The sequence below is a fragment of the Stigmatopora argus genome, chromosome 23 (genome assembly GCF_051989625.1).
Source record: "Stigmatopora argus isolate UIUO_Sarg chromosome 23, RoL_Sarg_1.0, whole genome shotgun sequence".
Taxonomy (NCBI): domain Eukaryota; kingdom Metazoa; phylum Chordata; class Actinopteri; order Syngnathiformes; family Syngnathidae; genus Stigmatopora; species Stigmatopora argus.
This window is the reverse complement of record NC_135409.1, coordinates 4,962,549-4,981,737: the sequence shown is the minus strand read 5'-3', so window position 1 is coordinate 4,981,737 and position 19,189 is coordinate 4,962,549. Positions and strand designations below refer to the sequence as shown.

The window sequence follows — 19,189 nt, the reverse complement described above, 5'->3', positions numbered from 1 at the left end:
AGTGGCTGTCATTATAACTTTATTACGTTGAATTCAATGTTGCGGAAGCCAAGTTAAATGAGTAAAAGATACATCTGCCTGATTTCATTTATTTTTCAGCATTTGAGTGAAATGGGCTCAAAACACAAGCACATGTTTTGACTCCGCCCTCCATGTCGAAACCAACCAATAGGCTTCTAGAATGACTTCCGGGTCTTTCACGGCAGGAAAACATGGCAGCTACGACAAACCACGATGACATTTCGTCTTCCATCTCGTGTATTTTGAATGAAAAACGCCGCCCCGAACACTTGGAAACTCTCAAAATGTTTACAAACTCGTTACGAGATAAGAATTACAGGTGGGATCAATGTTGCTTGTTTTACAGTAGTTCGAAAATAAGGGTATCTGCATTGTTGCTAAGCTAGCTTAACTGCTAGCTTAACTGTACTCAACTTTATTTACATCGCCAAGTCGCATAAAACAACTTCAATATTTACCCGTAGAGCAGTTTGGATTGTATTTTAATTTGGTTTCAATACTATCAATAGTTATTTGTCACACGCGCAACATTTACATGTAATATAAGACTATTCGCACTTTATAAAACCAGGTTTTGTGCCTTGGGTAAACTCGTGTGTCAATATAACATCGTAACATGAAATGCATTCTCTATTTTTTCTTCAATCCGCAGGGATGTTGTGGACGCAGAAATATTTTCTACACTTTTGAAGGTCTTCTCCCGACTGAAAGATGATCTCCTAGCGTCCACCGACGAGGACCCAAATTCCGTCGCTTTGCAACTGCACGTCTGCGCCGAGTGCTTTCGGGCTCTGAGGAATTCCTGCGTGCAAAGTTCTCGGAACCAGAGTCTTCTCAGGTGAAGTCCATTTATCACTAGTGTGCTTGTTGGCCATAACATTACAGTGGTACCTCAACATACGAGTGGCCCGACATACGAGCAATTCGAGATACAAGTCAAATTTTGGGCAAATATTTATCTTGAGATATGAGACAAATTTTGATATACGAGCAGACAGCGGACGCGAGATGCTGCTCATAAGAACATCATGGCCACTGTCTCCCCGCAACTAACTTGTGTAATGTCTCTCTGGTTGCAACTCCCTCTTTGTAATGTCTCTGCGAGCACTGGGCGGAGCGTGAGCGGTAGATTGGTCGCCAGTCTTTTGGTCGCCCGAACCGCGACAACGGGCGACCAAAAGACCGACGACCAAAAGACCGGCGACAAAACAAGGATAAAACAATACGGTCTACGCATCAATAAAAGCCAACAATGGCCATGAGCAGTTTCACTGAGCCGACGTGTGAGTGTATAAGAGTTTGTATATACATGCGTTGTCCCTTTAAGAAGCGACGTCAGTCAGGGTCTTAACAAGTTCTCCAACAAAACACAATAAAAGTACGGGAAATTTGGAGCTTTTCTTTAGCCTAATAATTACAAAAGCATTAAGTATGACTAAATAGTAATTCACAGTTTGTATTTAGGGAATTTGAGCAACGATTTAAATGCTAATTATCACTTGCCTTCCGGGCGACCAAAAGGCCGGCGACCAAAAGACCAATCGACCGTGTACCGGGCGGAGTGTTGCATTTTTCTCAGTGTTTTTTTCCCTGTTAGTCAGTGCGAATGGCGTATATACTACTTCTCGTTGGCAAGTGGTCGTGCGTTATCCTATTGTGAGGACATTTGTGTGCATCATTTTCGGAATATTTTGCAGGGAATACCAAGGCAAACTACTAGGTTGCATCTGAAAGTCAGGGTGGAGGCGGGGCAAATAGAGCCAAGCCGGAAGAAGAAAGAAGAGGAAAAAAATGTCAAACAAAATTAGAATTAAGTTTAGTGGTAGGTTCAATTAAACTTATTTTTGAGTCTGTCTGCATTGTAATCCAAGTTCATTTAAATTTGTTTGTTTTGTTACAAGTGAGTTTCCATGCAAAAAGTCACCCCCTTTGTCTGTCGCTCTCTCTCTCTCCCCCCTTCGAAATCCGTATAATTTTAGTACTATTAAAGACATTTTAGTAATATTAAACCACTAGTTATTTGATACTTTGTTAATAGATGGCGAATTAGAACAAATACATTTTTTTCCAATCCAATATCCTGTTTTTGGTGTTTTTTCAGAGGGTTGGAACCAATTAATTTCTTTTTAGTTCATTTCAATGGGAAACGTTCGTTTGAGTTACGAGAAAATCGACATACGAGCTCAGTCCCGGAACGCATTAAGCTCGTATCTCAAGGTACCACTGTATTTCTTTTCTTCCAGGGAACTTTGCTTTATCGACCTCTCCGTTGAACTCTTAAGATTCCTTCACGCAAATCCAAAAAGTTGGGAAGGCGTTTTTGAGTGTGAGTCATTAAGCGGCAATGAAGAAGGTATCTCATGGATGATTCCAACGTTTATTTTTTACATTCTCTTACAGCGCTGCGTTGTGGGATCCAGTTCCTTGGTAATTTATCCGTGGGGAATCAAATGTGTAAAGATGAGATTTGGAGGCGGAGCTTTCCAGGTCTTCTCCTGTAAGTTGGTCTTGTATTGTGTCATGCCCGGTCGGTCACAAGTCAAAAAAAAAAAAAGTCCAAATCGCCAGCACTTTCCGAACAGGCAGCTCCTCAACGTTGACGACGAGAAGACGGTGAGCTACGCTTCCATGGTGCTGCACACGTGCTTGGATGAAGCCAAGGTGGAAGAACTGTCCCAGTTGAAGAACATCCAGCTGGCCCGAAGGGTGATGGAGCTCTGTGGGAATCGACCCGAGCTCGATTGGACGTACGAGGCCATCGGTAGACTCGTCTTCTTTTTGCGTGTGGTAGTTCTTGATTGTTTGTTTCATTCGACAGGGTCCTGATTGCCACTCAACATTTTCTGAAGTCTTCAACTTTGGTCGAAAACATGTACTCCGCAATGCCTCCATGTGAAAGGTCTTTCGTCCAATCAGCTTCAAGGATTTGTAAGCTTGATCATAATAGCGCCCGTTTTTTGTCTTTCAGGCTGACCCTGTTAGAGCTGATTTCTGCTCAGCTAAGTGGCGGAGAGTCACTGGGTGACGGCATCTCTCCGGGCGTGGCCCGCTTCCTGGCGTCCTCCTTCCAGAAAGGAGGCGGAGCTATTCTTAGCCTCGCCAACAGCGCCGCCGATGAGGTATGTCCGACGGGTCTTTTTTTTCTGCATGTCATTAAAACATTCAGAACTCTGAAGAAGAGACTGGGTTAAAGTTTAGTTGGAAACAAGGTTATGAAAATTAAAGTACCGTATTTTCACGACTATATGGCGCATCTTATTTTTAGCCGCAGTGTCAGTAACGAGTGCGATTTCTGTATTTTAAACACACAAAGGACGCACGTTTTTTTAGACGCATATATATTATATATTAATATCTAACCGCAATAGCGCTGGCTACCGGAAGCAGCCCCAGACTCCTTTTCCGATTTCCGGTGCGCAGTGACTGCTGGGATATATAGTTCTTGCACGCTACACCCACACGCTAAAAACACGTTTTTAAAAAGGCAACGGAAGCAAAACTGACTTCGGTTGTACTTTATTTAGCCATTTTACAACTTACTCACGTCATCATCACCCACAAATCCATCAGTCCTCATTTTCTGTGTCCGAATTGAACAATTGTCCAAATGAGTCATCGAAAACGCTGAGTTTTATACGTTCGTCCAGGCGGCCACAATCCATTCGCAAATAGTAGCTAGCGTAACTATCCCGTTACTGCCTGCCACCCTTCGTCAAGCTGTGCTGATGTCGATGTATACATGCCACAATCCATTGGGTGTATTGACAAAAGAACTACATATCCCAGCAGTCACTGCGCAGTACTTTTTCTACGGGGAAAATAGTCGAGTCGGGGGCTGCTTGCCGTAGTTGTGAGAGCTGTAATGGATGGTGTACCCTATCGACTGATTTCTTCGATTTTATTGTGATAACAGTTTTAGTATTGGTCCATATATAAGGCGCACTGGATTATAAGGCGCCCTGTCTATTTTGGAGAAAATTTAAGACTTTTATGTGCGCCCTATAGTCGTGAAAATACGGTAAGTGACGTAAATAGAAAATATTTTTCTTAATGAAACCAAAGGGAAAAAAAGGTAACTAAGAGAAACTATATTGCGTGTTCATCAAATTGACAAAAACATATTGAAATGATACACATCAAAATGACTAACTTGAAGAGGACTAAATGCCATTTTTTGGGAAAAAATATTATTTGAGTGTTTTGGGAAAAATAACCCAAATAAAAAAAAGAATAAAACTAACACTAAAACTACAACTTCCGCCTAAGCAGCCAAATTAAAAGGGCTCATATTTCTGACTTCTTTGACCGCCTTGTCTTTTCACCATATCATCTATTTAATATTATTCATTTGATATTACGAGCGCGTTGCCGTGCAAAAAGACCAACCCTCCTCTCTGTCGGTCTCTCTCTCTCTCTCTGTCCGTCTCTCTCTCTCTCTCTCTCCCCCCTTCGAAATCCGTATGATTTTAGTACTATTAAACACATTTTAGTACTATTAAACCACTAGTTATGTGTTGCTTTGTTAATAGATAGCAAATTAGAACAAATAAAACATTTTTTCCAATCCAATATCCTGTTTTTGGTGTTTTTTCAGAGGGTTGGAACTAATTAATTAGTTTTTAGTTCATTTCTATGGGAAACATTCGTTTGAGTCACGAGAAAATCGACATACAAGTTCAGTCCCGGAACGAATTAAGCTCGTATCTCGAGGTCCCACTGTATTGTCTTTGGTTGAACGACATCGCACTGCAATCTTCCGCAGCCCCTACAGGAGGCGCTGACAGTGATGAGTTTACTGGACGTGCTGTGCGAAATGACGTCACACCAAGATGAGTTCACGTTCCTGCAGGACCAAGCAGACCTCCTGGCGACCACCGTAGGTAAATCAAACGTCACGTGCAAGCGCCTCCCTGGCGGCGCTGTCGTAAAGGTGTCGTGACAGAAAGCAGATTCTCTCCCACCCACATTCCAACTAATTGAAGGGTCCCCTCTCCTGTTTCCCATCAGAGCTCCTAAAGCAGGTTCACACCATCGGAAAGACCAGCCAGAACGTCTTCAGCCCCGCTCAGAATTTTGACGGCCAGGAGGGGGACCAGGAGTCCAGGGGGTCTCCCGTCACCAGCTTTAAGGCTCATCTCGTCAGACTGGTGGCAAATTTGTGCTATAGACATCCAAAAAACCAGAACAAGGTTAGTTCTGGTCTGCTCATTTTTTTGTCCCTGACTTATCGGCTCGTATATAAATCAGGTTATTTAGCGGTATATCAACTCTGGGTTGATTATGTTTCGGTTGTAAATTTGATTCGTTGCCCCAATGAAACAATCCGATTTTTATGAAGAACACAAAATCTGAAAATATCGACTTTTTTTTACCCTTTTTTTATTTTCATAAATCAAAACAACATTTACCGAAAAAAACAATAGTTTATTCTATTTGGAATAATACAGGTATAATAGAGACTCCTTACTGTTAAAGGGTTGAAAAAATGATTGATAGATTCATCCGACATCGATTTGACCTCAAATAGGAAACGTAAACTCGACGTTTTTTTAATATTTATAAAAAAAAAAATCATAGATTCTTTATCTTCTGCAAAGACAACCAATATCACTTGTATTGCAGCATTTTTTAAGTCTCAACCTGTGAGATTTGACCTCAAATAGGAAACGTAAACTCGATTGAATAGCAATTTTTTTTTTATATTTATAAAAAAAATAAATCATATATTCTTTATCTTCTGCAAAGACAACTAATATCACTTGTATCGCAGCATTTTATAAGTCTCACCCTGCGAGATTTGACCTCAAATAGAAAACGTAAACTCGATTGAATAGAGAGACGTTTTTTTAATATTTATTTAAAAAAAATCTGAGATTCTTTATCATCTGCAAAGACAACCAATATCACTTGTATCACAGCACTTTATTGAGTCTCACCCTGCGAGATTTGGCCTCAAATAGAAAACGTGAACTCGATTGAATAGAGACGTTTTTTTATAATTATAAAAAAAAATCATAGATTCTTTATCTTCTGAAAAGACAATTAATAACACTTGTATCGCAGCAATTTTTTTGAGTCTCACCCTGCGAGATTTGACCTCAAATAGGAAACGTAAACTCAATTGAATAGAGAAGTTTTTTTATAATTATAAAAAAAAATCATAGATTCTTTATCTTCTGAAAAGACAATTAATAACACTTGTATCGCAGCAATTTTTTTGAGTCTCACCCTGCGAGATTTGACCTCAAATAGGAAACGTAAACTCAATTGAATAGAGAGACGGTTACCCTGTTTTTTTTTAATATTCATTAAAAAAAAATTAAATCATAGATTCTTTATCTTCTGCAAAGACAACCAATGTATTGCAGTACTTTTTGAGTCTCACCCTGCGAGATTTGACCTCAAATAGAAAACGTAAACTCGATCAAATAGCGAGACGGCTACCCTTTTTTTTCCGCCTCCCCCAACACGACTTTTTATTTTTTTTCTCCAGTGCGATATTATTTTACAGCGCGAGCGTCCGCCAAACGCCGGAGGAGGAAATGAGTCGACGGAGTCTGCGTGTTCCCGTCTTGAGACGATGCGTCTTCTGGCGCACCCCCGATTGGATCCGTTAGCCTCCATCGCCCTACTGTCAACATCTCACTCGTCACATGGCGATAAATATTGCAGCGGTCTGGGGAGGAGCCGGCCTGCGTTGCGTTGCGTGCGTGCGTGCCACGGTATAGGAACCCGCTTCCATTTAATAGAAGGCGATTGATGGAATGCTTGTGGGATGGACACCCTCAGTTGGCCTCCCCGTAATATTTATGGATGCGGATCCGCGGCCTGTCAGTGGTCAGAAATCACCCCATATCTGTTTTCACCGCGTAAGTTCCAGGAAACCACATTTTACTCCGTCGGAGCGTCTGGAGAGATCGCAGCATAAGATGTCCTCGCCAAGTGCCGAACGGGATGCGCGCAAAAGCCAATGGCCGCTCGCTGCAGTGGAAATATGTTTGTTCTCGTCTTTGACATCACCGATTGCCGTTTTTTTCTTCTTAAAGCGGGCTATTACTTCTGGCGCTCCGTTTGGAGACTTACCGCCGTGACAAGTGGAGGTCAGCGGCAAGCAAATACAATAATTGAGCATATAGACGCGTAATAAATGATAAGAAGCAGATGATGCCCGTGTGACAGGCTGCGGAGAAGCCGCAACTATGCCGGCTTTTTTTTAAAGTTTTTTTTTTTCCCCGAGTTTCTACTTGTAGGTATCGCTTGCCTGCAAATAATCACGTGGAATTTTTCAACAGCGGCTCTTTTTTCCTCGCTTGTTGTGAGAGAAAGACATTTGGTTAGCGCCAAGCCAAAAACAATTAAACAGGACGTGCCGAGGTTGGGTGTGATACATTTGTGGTGCAAAAAATAATGAAGGTCATGCTCATATATATATATATATATATATATATATATATATATATATATATATATATATATTAACATTTTAGCACCATGCTTGATAAAAATGTCACGATGGGGTGTTCGAAATAATCCAGCAAAGTGCAAAACAATGTTTCTAGAAATTGAAATAACACTTGTTAATGATTCACTATTCAATTCCTTTCACTTTTTTTGATTGAGCGTTCTATTGTCTGGAATTTGTTTCCTCAGGTGAGAGAATTGGAAGGCATCCCGCTCATTCTAGACAACTGCAGAATCGACAGCAACAACCCATGTATCCTTGTAACACAGTACATTGGTACCTTAATTTGTTCCGGGACTGAGCTCGTTTGTCGATATTCTCGTAACTCGAACGAACGTTTCCCATTGAAATGAACTCAAAACAAATTCATTCGTTCCAACCCTCTGAAAAAACACCCAAAACAGGATATTGGATTGGAAAACATGTTTGATTTGTTCTAATTCACCATCTATTAACAAACTAATACATAACTAGTGGTTTAATATTACTAAAATGTGTTTAATAGTACTAAAATTCGACGGAAGGGGGGAGAGCGAGAGAGACGGACAGAGAGGGGGGGGACTTTTTGCATGGTAAAGCGCTCGTAACATAACAAACAAATTTAAATGAACTTGGATTACGATGCACACACACTCAAAAATAAGTTTCATCTAACCTTACACCAAAATTCATTCTTATTTTGTTTTAAAGTTTGATACCTTTCTTCTCCCGGGTTGGCTCTTTTTGCCCCGCCTCCACCCTGACTTTCACTATCGATGGTAGTTTGCTTTTCTATTGCCTTCAAAATATTCCGAAAATGATGCACTCAAATGTCCTCACAATAGGATAAAGCACGACCACTTGCCAACGAGAAGTAGTATATACTCCTCTCGTATTAGCGAACAAGCTCCGCCCTTTGCACTGACTAACAGGGAAAAAAACACAGAAAAAAATGCAACGCTCAGCCCAGTGCTCGTAGATATCTGTTATACATGAAAGAGATGCGGCAAAAAAGACAGTGCGCTAAAATCGTAAACAGCCTCTCATGTCTTGGCCACCTGGCTTTCTCGTATCTCGAAATTTGTCTCGTATCTCGAGATAATTATTTGCTCAAAATTTGACTCGTATGTTGGGGTGCTCTTATGTCGAGGTACCACTGTACAGCCAATCAGATGCCCTCATTCTACAAGATTTGTCTTTACCATCACGTCGAGTAAGCAAAATGAGCTTGTTTTTCCCTTATCGCCGATTCCCAGTCATCAGCCAATGGGCTGTTTTAGCCATCCGGAATCTTTTCGATAATAACAAGAAGAACCAGGAGGTGCTAGCCACGCTTGAGCGCAGAGGCCAAGCCGACTACTCTGCGCTCCAGGACTTGGGCTTCGGCGTGGAGGAGCGGGATGGCGCCTTGTTGCTCAGACCCACCGGGAAGGACGCGTGAGCTTCTCAAGAGCGGCCCCTCGACAGGTTTTCCAAAATGGGGTGACTCCTGTCGGGAAGTATCAGGTGGGAGATTTGAATAGCAAACCGTTATTTTATTCGCTAATGAGCTTTTGAAGCAAAAACTGCCTAGAACATTTAGACTGATTCTCTCCTCTCTTTTGCTAGATTTCACTCACTCTACTTTTAACCTTTACAGTGGTACCTCGAGATACGAGCTTAATGTGTTCCGAGACTGAGCTCGTATGTCGATTTTCTCGTAACTCAAATGAACGTTTCCCATAGGAGTGAACTAAAAACAAATTAATTGGGCGACCAAAAGACGGCGACCAATCGACCGCACCCGAGAATTTCTTCCTTCGACTTTCCACTGCAGAAATGACTGAATATTTACTCCCAAAGCATTTCAAGTTCACGACCATTCAATTTTTAGCCAATGACACGTTTCTCAAAGTGTTGACCCCCCCGTACCCGCCGAAGCGTTTTCCTTTTCACTTTGCCAAAGCGTTTTGAAACCCCGCCCAGTAAAAAGCCCGCAATTTCCTCTTTGTCGGGGGGGCGATTAGCGCTGACGTTGGACCAGAAGAGCGTCGCTTGACAGAATCCCGCCCCGATAAACTGACCAGTCCTGACACTTGAACAATGTGTCAGCGCTTGACCTCCCTGTTTTCTCTGTCTGCCATTTTTGTTCATGACAAGACGTAGTGAAACAATCGGCCAGACCCTCCCCTCAATCCGCCGCCATAGTTGGGGGAGCTTACGCGGTTCCGGTCTCCGAGGATTTCAGACAGCTAACAAAACAGCGCTTATTTGCGCTCCAGCGGCTGGCTGCAATGCTTTTCAGCCCCACAGGAAAGAGTTTGCGCGAGTCATTCAGCAATGCCACGGTCGCCGACGTATTAGCCGGTCGGGGCCGCCGCCGCCACCGCCACTTCCGAGCTTTCCCATATCAGCGTTTTAGATCGGGTTAGCCCCTCCCCCTGCGGCCAAACAAGGCCGAAAAAAGACATTTCTATGCTCCCTGCCATATTTTGGAACAACTTTATTGAGGCCAAGACGCGGCAAAAAAAGCAACGGACAAATGAAAGGAAGGTCTTAAAAAGAAAGACAAAAAAAACAATCAGAGAAGTAAACAAACGATGACTGAAGTTCGACGTCAGACTGAGAATCGGAGCCGCTATGTAACATTTTGATTTTGATGGTCATTGACGGCAAAAGAAAAACTCGATTTGGTTAAAAACTGTGAGTAGGAATATGTCAAAGTTAGGGTCATTTTTAGCCCTAGAATGGTAACCCTCTATTTCAGGGGTTACCTTTCACGCTTCTGAAATAGAGGGTTACCATGGTTACCGGGGAGAAAAAAAAAATGGGTACCCTTCATTGCACCATCTTGCTTAGGTACCCGGACATTTCGTCGACGGACACTTGGTCGCCAGACAGTTCGCCTAACCTTAACCACTATTAAAGAAGACAAAGGAAATTCACATACTCTTTATTAAAGAAAATAAAACAGCAAAAACTCACTCGACAACACAAACACACCGGATGTTCGGATGGACGGACGTTTGTAGAACGGACGTTTGGTCGCCGGGTTGTTACTGTTGAAACCAGCTCTCAAAATTATAATAATGAGAGAGAGAGAGAGTTTAATATCTAATATCAAAATATCAACAGTAAACTCATATTTTGACAGCAAGCGAACCCGGCGACCAAACGTCCATTCTACCAAACGTCCGTTCTACCAAACGTCCAGTCACGGTCTTCTATAATAGTGGTTAAGGTTAGGCGAACTGTCCGGCGACGAAATGTTCGGTCACGCTTGCTTAGGACCCATTTTTTTCCCCCGGTAACCATGGTAACCCTCTATTTCAGAAGCGTGAATGGTAACCCCTGAAATAGAGGGTTAGCATTCTAGGGTTAAAGCAGTTCTGCTTCATCTCTCACCACCAATGGCTGACGAGTTAATCAATCTGCAATGTGACAAAAAAGACAAATGGTGAAAACACTTTTCGAATGTCCTTTGCGTGTAGAAATGACATAAAGTGCCACGTTTCTCATATAAAAATATACTCTTCAGTTATATAACGCCTAAATAAACACCATTCCACACATAATAGACCAGAAATAGCTGCAAGGCCTTTTTGGTTGTGTATGCTTAAGGCACATGCCATCCCAGGCGGGGTTTTAAACCCCCCCGGAATTTTCATGGGAATGTCCGCCGCCGCCGTAGCCCGACTTGGCCTTGCGTGCTTTTCTAGCACCTTGGAAAAAAAAACGACAATGAACACACGGTGCCGTGGGAAGCTAAAAATAGCGCTTAGCTTAAAAGGCCACAGGTTCCCAAGCAGGTCTGCAAAGGATAGATTTGTTCGAAAATTAGACAGAAGTTCAAGTTTTGCGACAATAGATGACAGAGAAGCAAAGAAAAAACAACAACAGCAACAAATGTGAGTTTTTGTTTACGCAGTAAAGTCTAACATAAATTATTGACGTTTAATTTCAGTGTTCAAACAGAATACAGTGTGAATTACAGCCCGTCGTAATTCCAGTTTTTTGGCGCCCCCATTTCGCCCGCCGTACTTCCAGTTAAACACGACGTTCCTTTTACGATTCCGCCATCGTACCGGATTTTCCAGACTACGAGGCGCACGCTTTTCATCGCTTGGCGACTCATATCATATCATATCATTTTCTGCTGTGGTAGTTACGACTCCCTGGTACATCTTACCACCAGGGGGAGTCATAACAGCTACTGTATTTTCACGACTATAAGGCGCCCATAAAAGTCTTAAATGTTCTCCAAAATAGACAGGGCGCCTTATAATCCAGTGCGCTTTATATATGGACCAATACTAAAATTGTTATCACAATAAAATGAAATAAATCAGTCGATAGGACAACTACGGCAAGCAGCCCCCGACTCTACTATTTTCCCGTAGATAAAGTACTGCGCAGTGACTGCTGGGATATATAGTTTTTTTTGTCAATACACCCAATGGATTGTGGCATTGCGATCGGCATCAACACAGTTGCGAACCATGGAAGACAGCTTTGGAATAGTTACGCTAGCTACTAGCTAGCTACTGTTTGCAAATGGATTGTGGCCGCCTGGACGAACGTATTAAACTCAGCGTTTTCGATGGACAATTGTTCAATTCGGACACAGAAAATGAGGACTTTGATGGTTTTGTGGGTGAAGATTACGTGAGTACATTGTAAAATGGCTAAATAAAGTACAACCGAACTCAGTCTTGCTTCTGTTGCCTTTTTAAAAACGTGTTTTTAGCGTGCGGGTGTAGCGTGCATTTGGTGCATGTAGCACCAAATTAGTGTGTTCGCCGTTGTAGTATATTGATACTAATAGTGCAAAGTTATCACAGCCGTCAACCTGGGTGTATTGACAAAAGGACTATATATCCCAGCAGTCACTGCGCACCGGAAATAGCGATAATCATCCATAAATAATATATATATGCCATGCCTGGCTGCGTCTAAAAGAACGGTGCGTCCTTTGTGTGTGTAAAATACAGAAATAGCACTGGTTATTGACACTGCGGCTATAAATACGATGCCCCGAATAGTCGTGAAAATACGGTATATTTGACGCTAACATGGGCCTCGTTCGTTGTCCTCCATTTTTATCGTGTCTCCCCGGTCCAAAAACTGGTCCGAAAATGACGGCCATGTTTTCATCCGTATTGATGCTCAATACATTTAGTTTTTGTTTTTAATAGCGTATCCTTTTTTTTTCTTGCAGGTTTTTCATCCCAGCAACGAAAGGGAAGTTTCCATCTCTTGTCCCGAAGGATGTCAGAATGTGCAAAAAAAAAAAAAAACGCTGGAATAAATACCCGGAATAAATCCCTTCGATGTTTTCCTGGCCTCTTACTTACAGGTAAAAACTTGGGATTTCTCACTGCAAGTGTTACAGTTGACCACGCAGCACCAGTGGAACTTGCAGTTGCACTGCCAGACCCTGGTGTAGTAGTGGGCGTCGTAGCCCCGCCCACAACACATCACGTCGCAGCCGTCCGTGTGGGCGGACGTCCCGTTGCACAGTCGGCCTCGCGTGCCCGTGCTCCCCGTGGCCCTGTCCTCCTCGCAGTAGTTGGGCGAGCGCTCCAGGTACACCAGGTCGGTGTCGGCGGGTTTCTGGAAGCTCCGCCCCTCTTTCAGACGTAGAAAGGAAGGCTGGCGCAGTCGGGAGGCGTGGACGGGCTCCACCTGAACGGCCCCGCCGTAACGTTCCTTCAGGAGGTAACCGATCTCTCGGAACTTGGGGAGGGTGATCCAGCAGGTCTTGGTGGTGCAGGATCCCGAAACGCCGTGGCACTTGCACTCCAGTTTCATCCGCTCTTCCAGGATCTGTTGGGAAAGGCGGCATTGTAATCCAAGTTCATTTAAATTTGTTATTTTACGAGCGTGTTGCCGTGCAAAAAGAAGCCCCCTCTCGTCCGGTACTCGGACGTTTGGTCGCCGGACGTTTGGTCGCCCAGACGTTTTGTCGCTGGACGTTTGACAACATGACAGAGAGTTTACTGTTGAAACCAGCTCTCGAAATTATATTCACCCGGGCGACCAAACGTCCAGTCACGCTCTCGCCCCCCCCCCCCCCCCCCCCCCCTCTCTGTCCGTATAATTTTAGTACTATTAAACACATTTTAGTAATATTAAACCACTAGTTATGTGTTACTTTGTTAATAGATGGCGAATTAGAACAAATCAAAATGTTTTTCCAATCCAATATCCTGTTTTGGGTGTTTTTTCAGAGGGTTGGAACGAATGAATTTGTTTTTAGTTCGTTTCTATGGGAAACGTTCGTTTGAGTTACGAGAAAATCGACATACGAGCTCAGTCCCGGAACGAATTAAGCTCGTATCTCGAGGTACCACTGTACAAGTACATATAGCGCGTCAGCAAGCAATGTACCCAGACAGTCAAGCCGTCGGCGTCATACAGCAACTCTCGCCCCTCCCTCCCCCTTTTCATGGCCTTACCTTGCGCCCGGCCTCGTTATTGTGCAGGTTCATCAGACGCCTGGCGTTTTTTTTAATCTCGCGCGCATCCACGAAGCGCCGCGAAAACTCCACGCCGTACTTGACGTCGGCCGAGCAGCCGCCCCACTTCCAGCCTTCCTCGCGGTGGTGGTAGCCGTGCTTCTCGCGGTCGCATCCGCACTGGCTCAGGTTGCCCTGGCTGCACGCCGCCGTCACCGCGTGGGCCACGCCCGCCGCCGTGATGGCGTACGTGAAGGCCGCCTCCCGACTACCTGAGAAGTGGGAGCGCTTGTCAAAATAAAAGCAACTTTTCTCTTATTTGTACAGTAGGAATGAGCTACCGGATGCCGATTGGGCAAAACCACAAAACCAGCGAAGGCTTAATGGAATCTAGCGCTCAAACCAGAATCCCCTGACTGCGATCCACTGAGAGGTAGGACATATGACTTACTGCAGGGGTGTTCAAAACTTTTTGGGTCTACAAAATCTGCTTTTAAAGGAGTTGACATTCCCCCATTTATCTTTTTTACAACAGCAATTATGTCACGCATAAGACATTTATGGGAGCGTTAGCCATTCATGCTAACGTGCCGAAATTCACAAGAGCCTAGCTAAGAAAATTGACAAATCCAAATGTTATTGTCGTGCGATTGACCAATCTAGTCCCTTGGCGATCCACGTCATGGCCACCCCCCAAACCGTAGACCACATGTGTCAAAGTGGCGGCCTGGGGGCCAAATCTGGCCCGCCGCATCATTTTGTGTGGCCCGGGAATGTCAATCATGAGTGCCGACTTTCTGTTTTAGGATCAAATTAAAATGAAGAGTATAGATGTATATTAAATTTCCTGATTTTCCCCCTTTTAAATCAATAATTGTCATTTTTTAATCTATTTTTTAGTTAAAAAATTGTTTTGTAAAATCTAAAAATATTTTTTTTTAAAGCTAAAATAAACATTGTTTTAGATCTATAAAAAACTGAATATTCAGGGCTTTTAATCCAATTCTTTTAATCCATTTATAAAAATAAAAAAATCTAAATATTATATCTAAAATTGCCTGCCCCACGTGAAATCAAGTTGACGTTAAAGCGGCCCCGAACCAACCCGAGTCTGACACTCTTGCCGTAGACCATCAAGACACCTCCATACCCTCACAAATTCCGACTTAGCTGAACTTCCCGGGTTCTCCTTTTTAGCTCTTAAGTCCACCAGGACACGAAAAGCCAAGATTTCCTTCCCTCGTCTGACCACAGCAGACTTTTCCACTTTGCGTCATCTCCGACAGAGTCCAGAACTTTCTTCTGGATCTTATTGATCTACGGATTTCCTCTTGCTCTTGGATTTGACCTCTTAATTTTTCCCTCCAAAGACCGAGTCGTCCTGTGCGGACTCACTTTGGAAACCCAGAGAGGGAAAGGGCGTTTCACGGCGGGGGTTTTGAGGCATTCTCGGGATATTTTATGGATTATTATGGTTTGTCAATGATGAAATCCCCATAAATTCCTGACAATTATTTCTTGAGAAATGTTGTTCTTAGGCGATTGGACCCCTCCACCCGCATTTTGAAACACTGAGCTTTTCAAGGATGACCCTTTAGCGCCTATTTAGGAATTTCGCAATCATTCCCGCTGCTTTTCCTGGTCCCCGTGGCTATTTTATTGTTTTTTTTAAACCCTAATTCCTTCAATTGTTCATCATTTCTGGCTCAAATCACTTGAAGAAAACATGACATCTACTGGCTGACCAGAAGAAGCTTTTTTTATACTGATGAGATTCATCAATGGAACTCATCACCAAGCTTAAATAATAAACACCCTTATATTTTACGGCGTGCTGGGGAGGACGGCGGGGGGGAGGACGGCGGGGGGGGATTAATTTACTGGCATTACGGTAGATGTAATAGGATACCCGCCTGCGCCAATCAGGGTAATGCGTCTTCTTAACGGGCCGCGGTATTAAAGCACGGCGTCTTGGGAAGTAGCGATTTTAATGGCGGCGCTCCAACCTGACAAAGTGAAACCATCGGGCTTGTGGTCCAACCCCCCCACCCCCCCCACCCCCCCCCCTCATTCATAACTAATAATAAACTCCAAAGTCTTCTCTCATCGGGCTAAAACTGCGCAATCCGCGTATAGCATCGGGCGCACGTCACGGCCTCTCGCCGTGATTTGTTTGGATTGCACGGCGGCGCATTGTTGCCGTCCAGCTGCCGGGCCTGACTTCAATTAGTGGTTAGCGTGATTCCGTCCCGGCTCGTTCTCGACGCTTAATGAGTTCAAAAGCGCGATGGCGGTCCAGCAGATGAAGCGGTACGGATGCCACGTTAGCGCTGTTGCAGTCGGAGCTAAAATGCGGCGGAGATGGCTAGCATGTTTACTAAAAAAAAGGCGCCAGGTTAACGTAGTGGCTACGAAATAGATTAGCTGGTTGACGGTTAGCAGGCCAGCGTAGCGGCTACGAGAGAGATTAGCTGGTTGACGGTTAGCGTGCCCATTCGAGTGGCAGGCTAGTGTAGCGACTACAAGAGAGATTAGCGGGTTGACGGTTAGCGGAATCAATTTTTCTTTGGGTTGCCGTTGATTTCTTTCATTGACAGTCGAATGGAGGTGTGGTTTTGAAGACGCTCGCCTGAGGTGGCGCGGGATCGATTCCCACTTGGCGGCGGTGTGATTCCGAGTCGGATCGGTGGTCTGTCTTTACAACGGACTAGGCTGTAGGGGTCTAGACGTGCGTATCCCCTGGAAAAAAAGCGATTCCTCTCGGAGGCGCGAGATTAAACGCGAAGGGTCCGATCGCGATCGCGGGGTACTCGGACGTTTCGCCGAAAGACGTTTCGCCAAAAGACGTTTGGCCGACGGACAGTTTGCGGAACGGACGTTTCGCCGAAACGGGATTTGCACGCTCGCCCCACCCCTGGATCGTGTGTGTACATGTTTTTCAACCTTGGCCCGCGGGCCATATACGGCCCGTTACAGATAACATTCATTTAGGAATAACAAGGGCATGTACTGCCCCCCGCTGGACATATTTTTAAATACAAGTACATACTACAATGTGCTGCCAATTTTTTATATTTTTTATTTTATCCTTGGGTTTAAAGTAGTAGCCATTTGGAGATCACGCAATGTAATTTATCAAAGCTGGTGATTGATGTCTTACACTGAGAAAAAACAACACTAGAAGACTTATGTGAAATTCTAAGTGCCTTGGACAGACTAGAGGGCTTAGAGAACAATTCCTGAAAATGCCATGGAACACACTTTTACTTCTAGTTTAATTTTAAATAATTTCCCATTATTTTAGGAAATATATATTCAAAATGATTTGCTGAGAACCTTAATTCAAAGATTAATCTCAACGTTTTCTATGCTGGTGTAAATTTTCTGGAGTAGGATTTCTGGATTTACAATTTCAATACAGTAGTACTTACTCTTACTACTACTTTATTTTCTCTATTTCTTCTGTCACGTACTGTTTTGCGTGATCTCCAAATGGCTACTACTTTAAACGCAAGGATAAAATAAAAAATATCAAAAATTGGCAGCACATTGTAGTACATACTTGTATTTAGAAATATGTCCAGCGGGGGGCAGTACATGCCCTTGTTATTCCTAAATGAATGTTATCTGTAACGGGCCGTATATGGCCCGCGGGCCGAGGTTGAAAAACATGTACACACACGATCCGGGGGCGGGGCGAGCGCGCAAATCCCGTTTCGGCGAACTGTCCGTCGGCGAAATGTCTTTCGGCAAATCGTCCAGTCACGCGATCGCGGCGGTGGACTTGGAGCGTCTCCGTGCTAGCAGACTGACCTACTCTCAGCTCTTGTCCGAAGACCGTCCTCTCGCCCAGGGCCGAGCAGTTCCAGCGCCCGTAGCGGAACTGGTACTGGCACTCGTTGATGCCCAACTGGGCGCCGTCCCCGATGACAATGATGGCGTCCGGGCGGCTCTGACAGAGGGCTCGCTGACGGGGCGCTAGGCCCGGGATCTTGTTGCAGATTATGTTGGCCCCCAGGGCCACCACGGACGACAGTGTCCTGCCGAGACGGAAATCTGGATCAGCTGATTGGTTGTAAAATGCTTAGTTATATTAAACACATTTTAGTCATATTAAACCACTAGTTATGTGTTACTTTGTTAATAGATGGCGAATGAGAAGAAATAAAACATTTTTTCCAATCCAATATCCTGTTTTTGGTGTTTTTTCAGAGGGTTGGAACAAATTAACTTGTTTTTATTTCATTTCAATGGGAAACGTTCGCTCGAGTTACGAAAAGCTCGACATACGATCTCAGTCTCAGAACGGATTACGATCGTATGTCGAGGTACCACACATAATACACACAGTACCTAAAAATGTCAAGTGTGGAGGAAAAAAATAGAATTAATTCTAAAAAAACATCAACCATAGCTTCATCACTACCACCAATGGGTCAGTTGTTGTTGTTTTTTCCTCTTTTCTCAATAAAAGTAAGTAAATATCCCGAATTTGACGCACAAGAGACCCACGTCACATTTCTTTCCTATTTCTAAAAATGTACTGTCTGACCAAAGAGGAAGCCAAAAACTGTCAAGTGTGGAAAAATTAAAAAAAAAACAGGGTACGTTCTACTTCCTCGGACACCTGCGTCTTCATTTGGTTCGCCCGGCGTAAAAAAAATAAAATAAAAATAAAAATAAGTGATGCTATCCGACATTTAATGTTGCTTAGAAAAGCGAAGAAACGTACAGGTAGCTACCGCTGGTGAGGATGAGGAAAATCTGCGGGTAGTAGACGGACAGCAGGGCGCTGCGAGATGAGATGATGAGCATGGTGGCGCATTGAACGCAACTTGATCTTCTCCCCTTATTAGATTAAAAATAAAAAATAACAAATAAATAAAAAAACAAGAAAAAAGTCATTGAAAGTACACGTCCGGGGAAGTGTTGCGTTCAAGGCTTGCCCTTGCCCGTCGGTGCTCCAGCTCCGAGCTCCACTGGCGGTGCGCCGAGGGTGAGCCGCTGCATCCCGAGGCCCGAGTGCGCGCGCCCACCTGGGCTACGAGAGTGCGGGGGTGGGCGTGGTACGGGGGTGGGTCAATTCGGCTCGACTCGGTTCGTGCGCATCCCCTAAAAAAGTGCCGTCCAATTGGATCCCCCACCTACAATAACGAGACGGCCCAATCACTACCACGTCCAAAATTAACTAGGGGAGAAGTCCACATTAAACGCAACACCGATTCCCATTGAAAATGCCGTGAAAGCTCCTGCTGGTGTTCACGCTTTGGCCACCGAGGGGCAGTATAAT

The 19,189-nt window shown here is 44.0% G+C and overlaps 2 protein-coding genes across 2 annotated transcripts; one reads left to right on the top strand and one right to left on the bottom strand.

Annotated features, from left to right (window-relative positions):
• Window positions 1-175: 175 nt before the first annotated feature.
• atxn10 (ataxin 10) lies at window positions 176-12,768 on the top strand. The gene is made up of 12 exons (XM_077593739.1): window positions 176-340; window positions 674-859; window positions 2,265-2,347; window positions 2,422-2,518; window positions 2,604-2,768; window positions 2,840-2,920; window positions 2,990-3,140; window positions 4,784-4,901; window positions 5,029-5,210; window positions 7,672-7,735; window positions 8,719-8,968; window positions 12,660-12,768. The coding sequence occupies exons 1-11, from the start codon at window positions 213-215 to the stop codon at window positions 8,901-8,903; spliced, it is 1,440 nt and encodes a 479-aa protein (XP_077449865.1). The 5' UTR covers window positions 176-212; the 3' UTR covers window positions 8,904-8,968; window positions 12,660-12,768.
• Window positions 11,704-18,921, bottom strand: LOC144068851 (protein Wnt-7b-like). Its single transcript, XM_077593740.1, has 4 exons — window positions 18,632-18,921; window positions 17,713-17,939; window positions 13,900-14,171; window positions 11,704-13,267 (listed from the first exon to the last, which is right to left on the bottom strand). Exons 1-4 carry the CDS (start codon window positions 18,712-18,714, stop codon window positions 12,788-12,790), a joined length of 1,062 nt encoding a protein of 353 aa, XP_077449866.1. The 5' UTR covers window positions 18,715-18,921; the 3' UTR covers window positions 11,704-12,787.
• Window positions 18,922-19,189: the final 268 nt, after the last annotated feature.

Excerpts from the sequence above, each read along its gene's own strand:
- LOC144068851 (XM_077593740.1), bottom strand. The coding sequence starts at position 18,714 with ATGCTCATCATCTCATCTCGCAGCGCCCTGCTGTCCGTCTACTACCCG. Across the intron at positions 14,172-17,712 it reads CGGACAAGAGCTGAGAGTAG|GTAGTCGGGAGGCGGCCTTC; the intron begins GTCAGTCTGCTA and ends CCCACTTCTCAG. Across the intron at positions 13,268-13,899 it reads ATAACGAGGCCGGGCGCAAG|ATCCTGGAAGAGCGGATGAA; the intron begins GTAAGGCCATGA and ends CTTTCCCAACAG.
- atxn10 (XM_077593739.1), top strand. The coding sequence starts at position 213 with ATGGCAGCTACGACAAACCACGATGACATTTCGTCTTCCATCTCGTGT. Across the intron at positions 2,921-2,989 it reads GCAATGCCTCCATGTGAAAG|GCTGACCCTGTTAGAGCTGA; the intron begins GTCTTTCGTCCA and ends TTTGTCTTTCAG. Across the intron at positions 5,211-7,671 it reads ATCCAAAAAACCAGAACAAG|GTGAGAGAATTGGAAGGCAT; the intron begins GTTAGTTCTGGT and ends TTGTTTCCTCAG.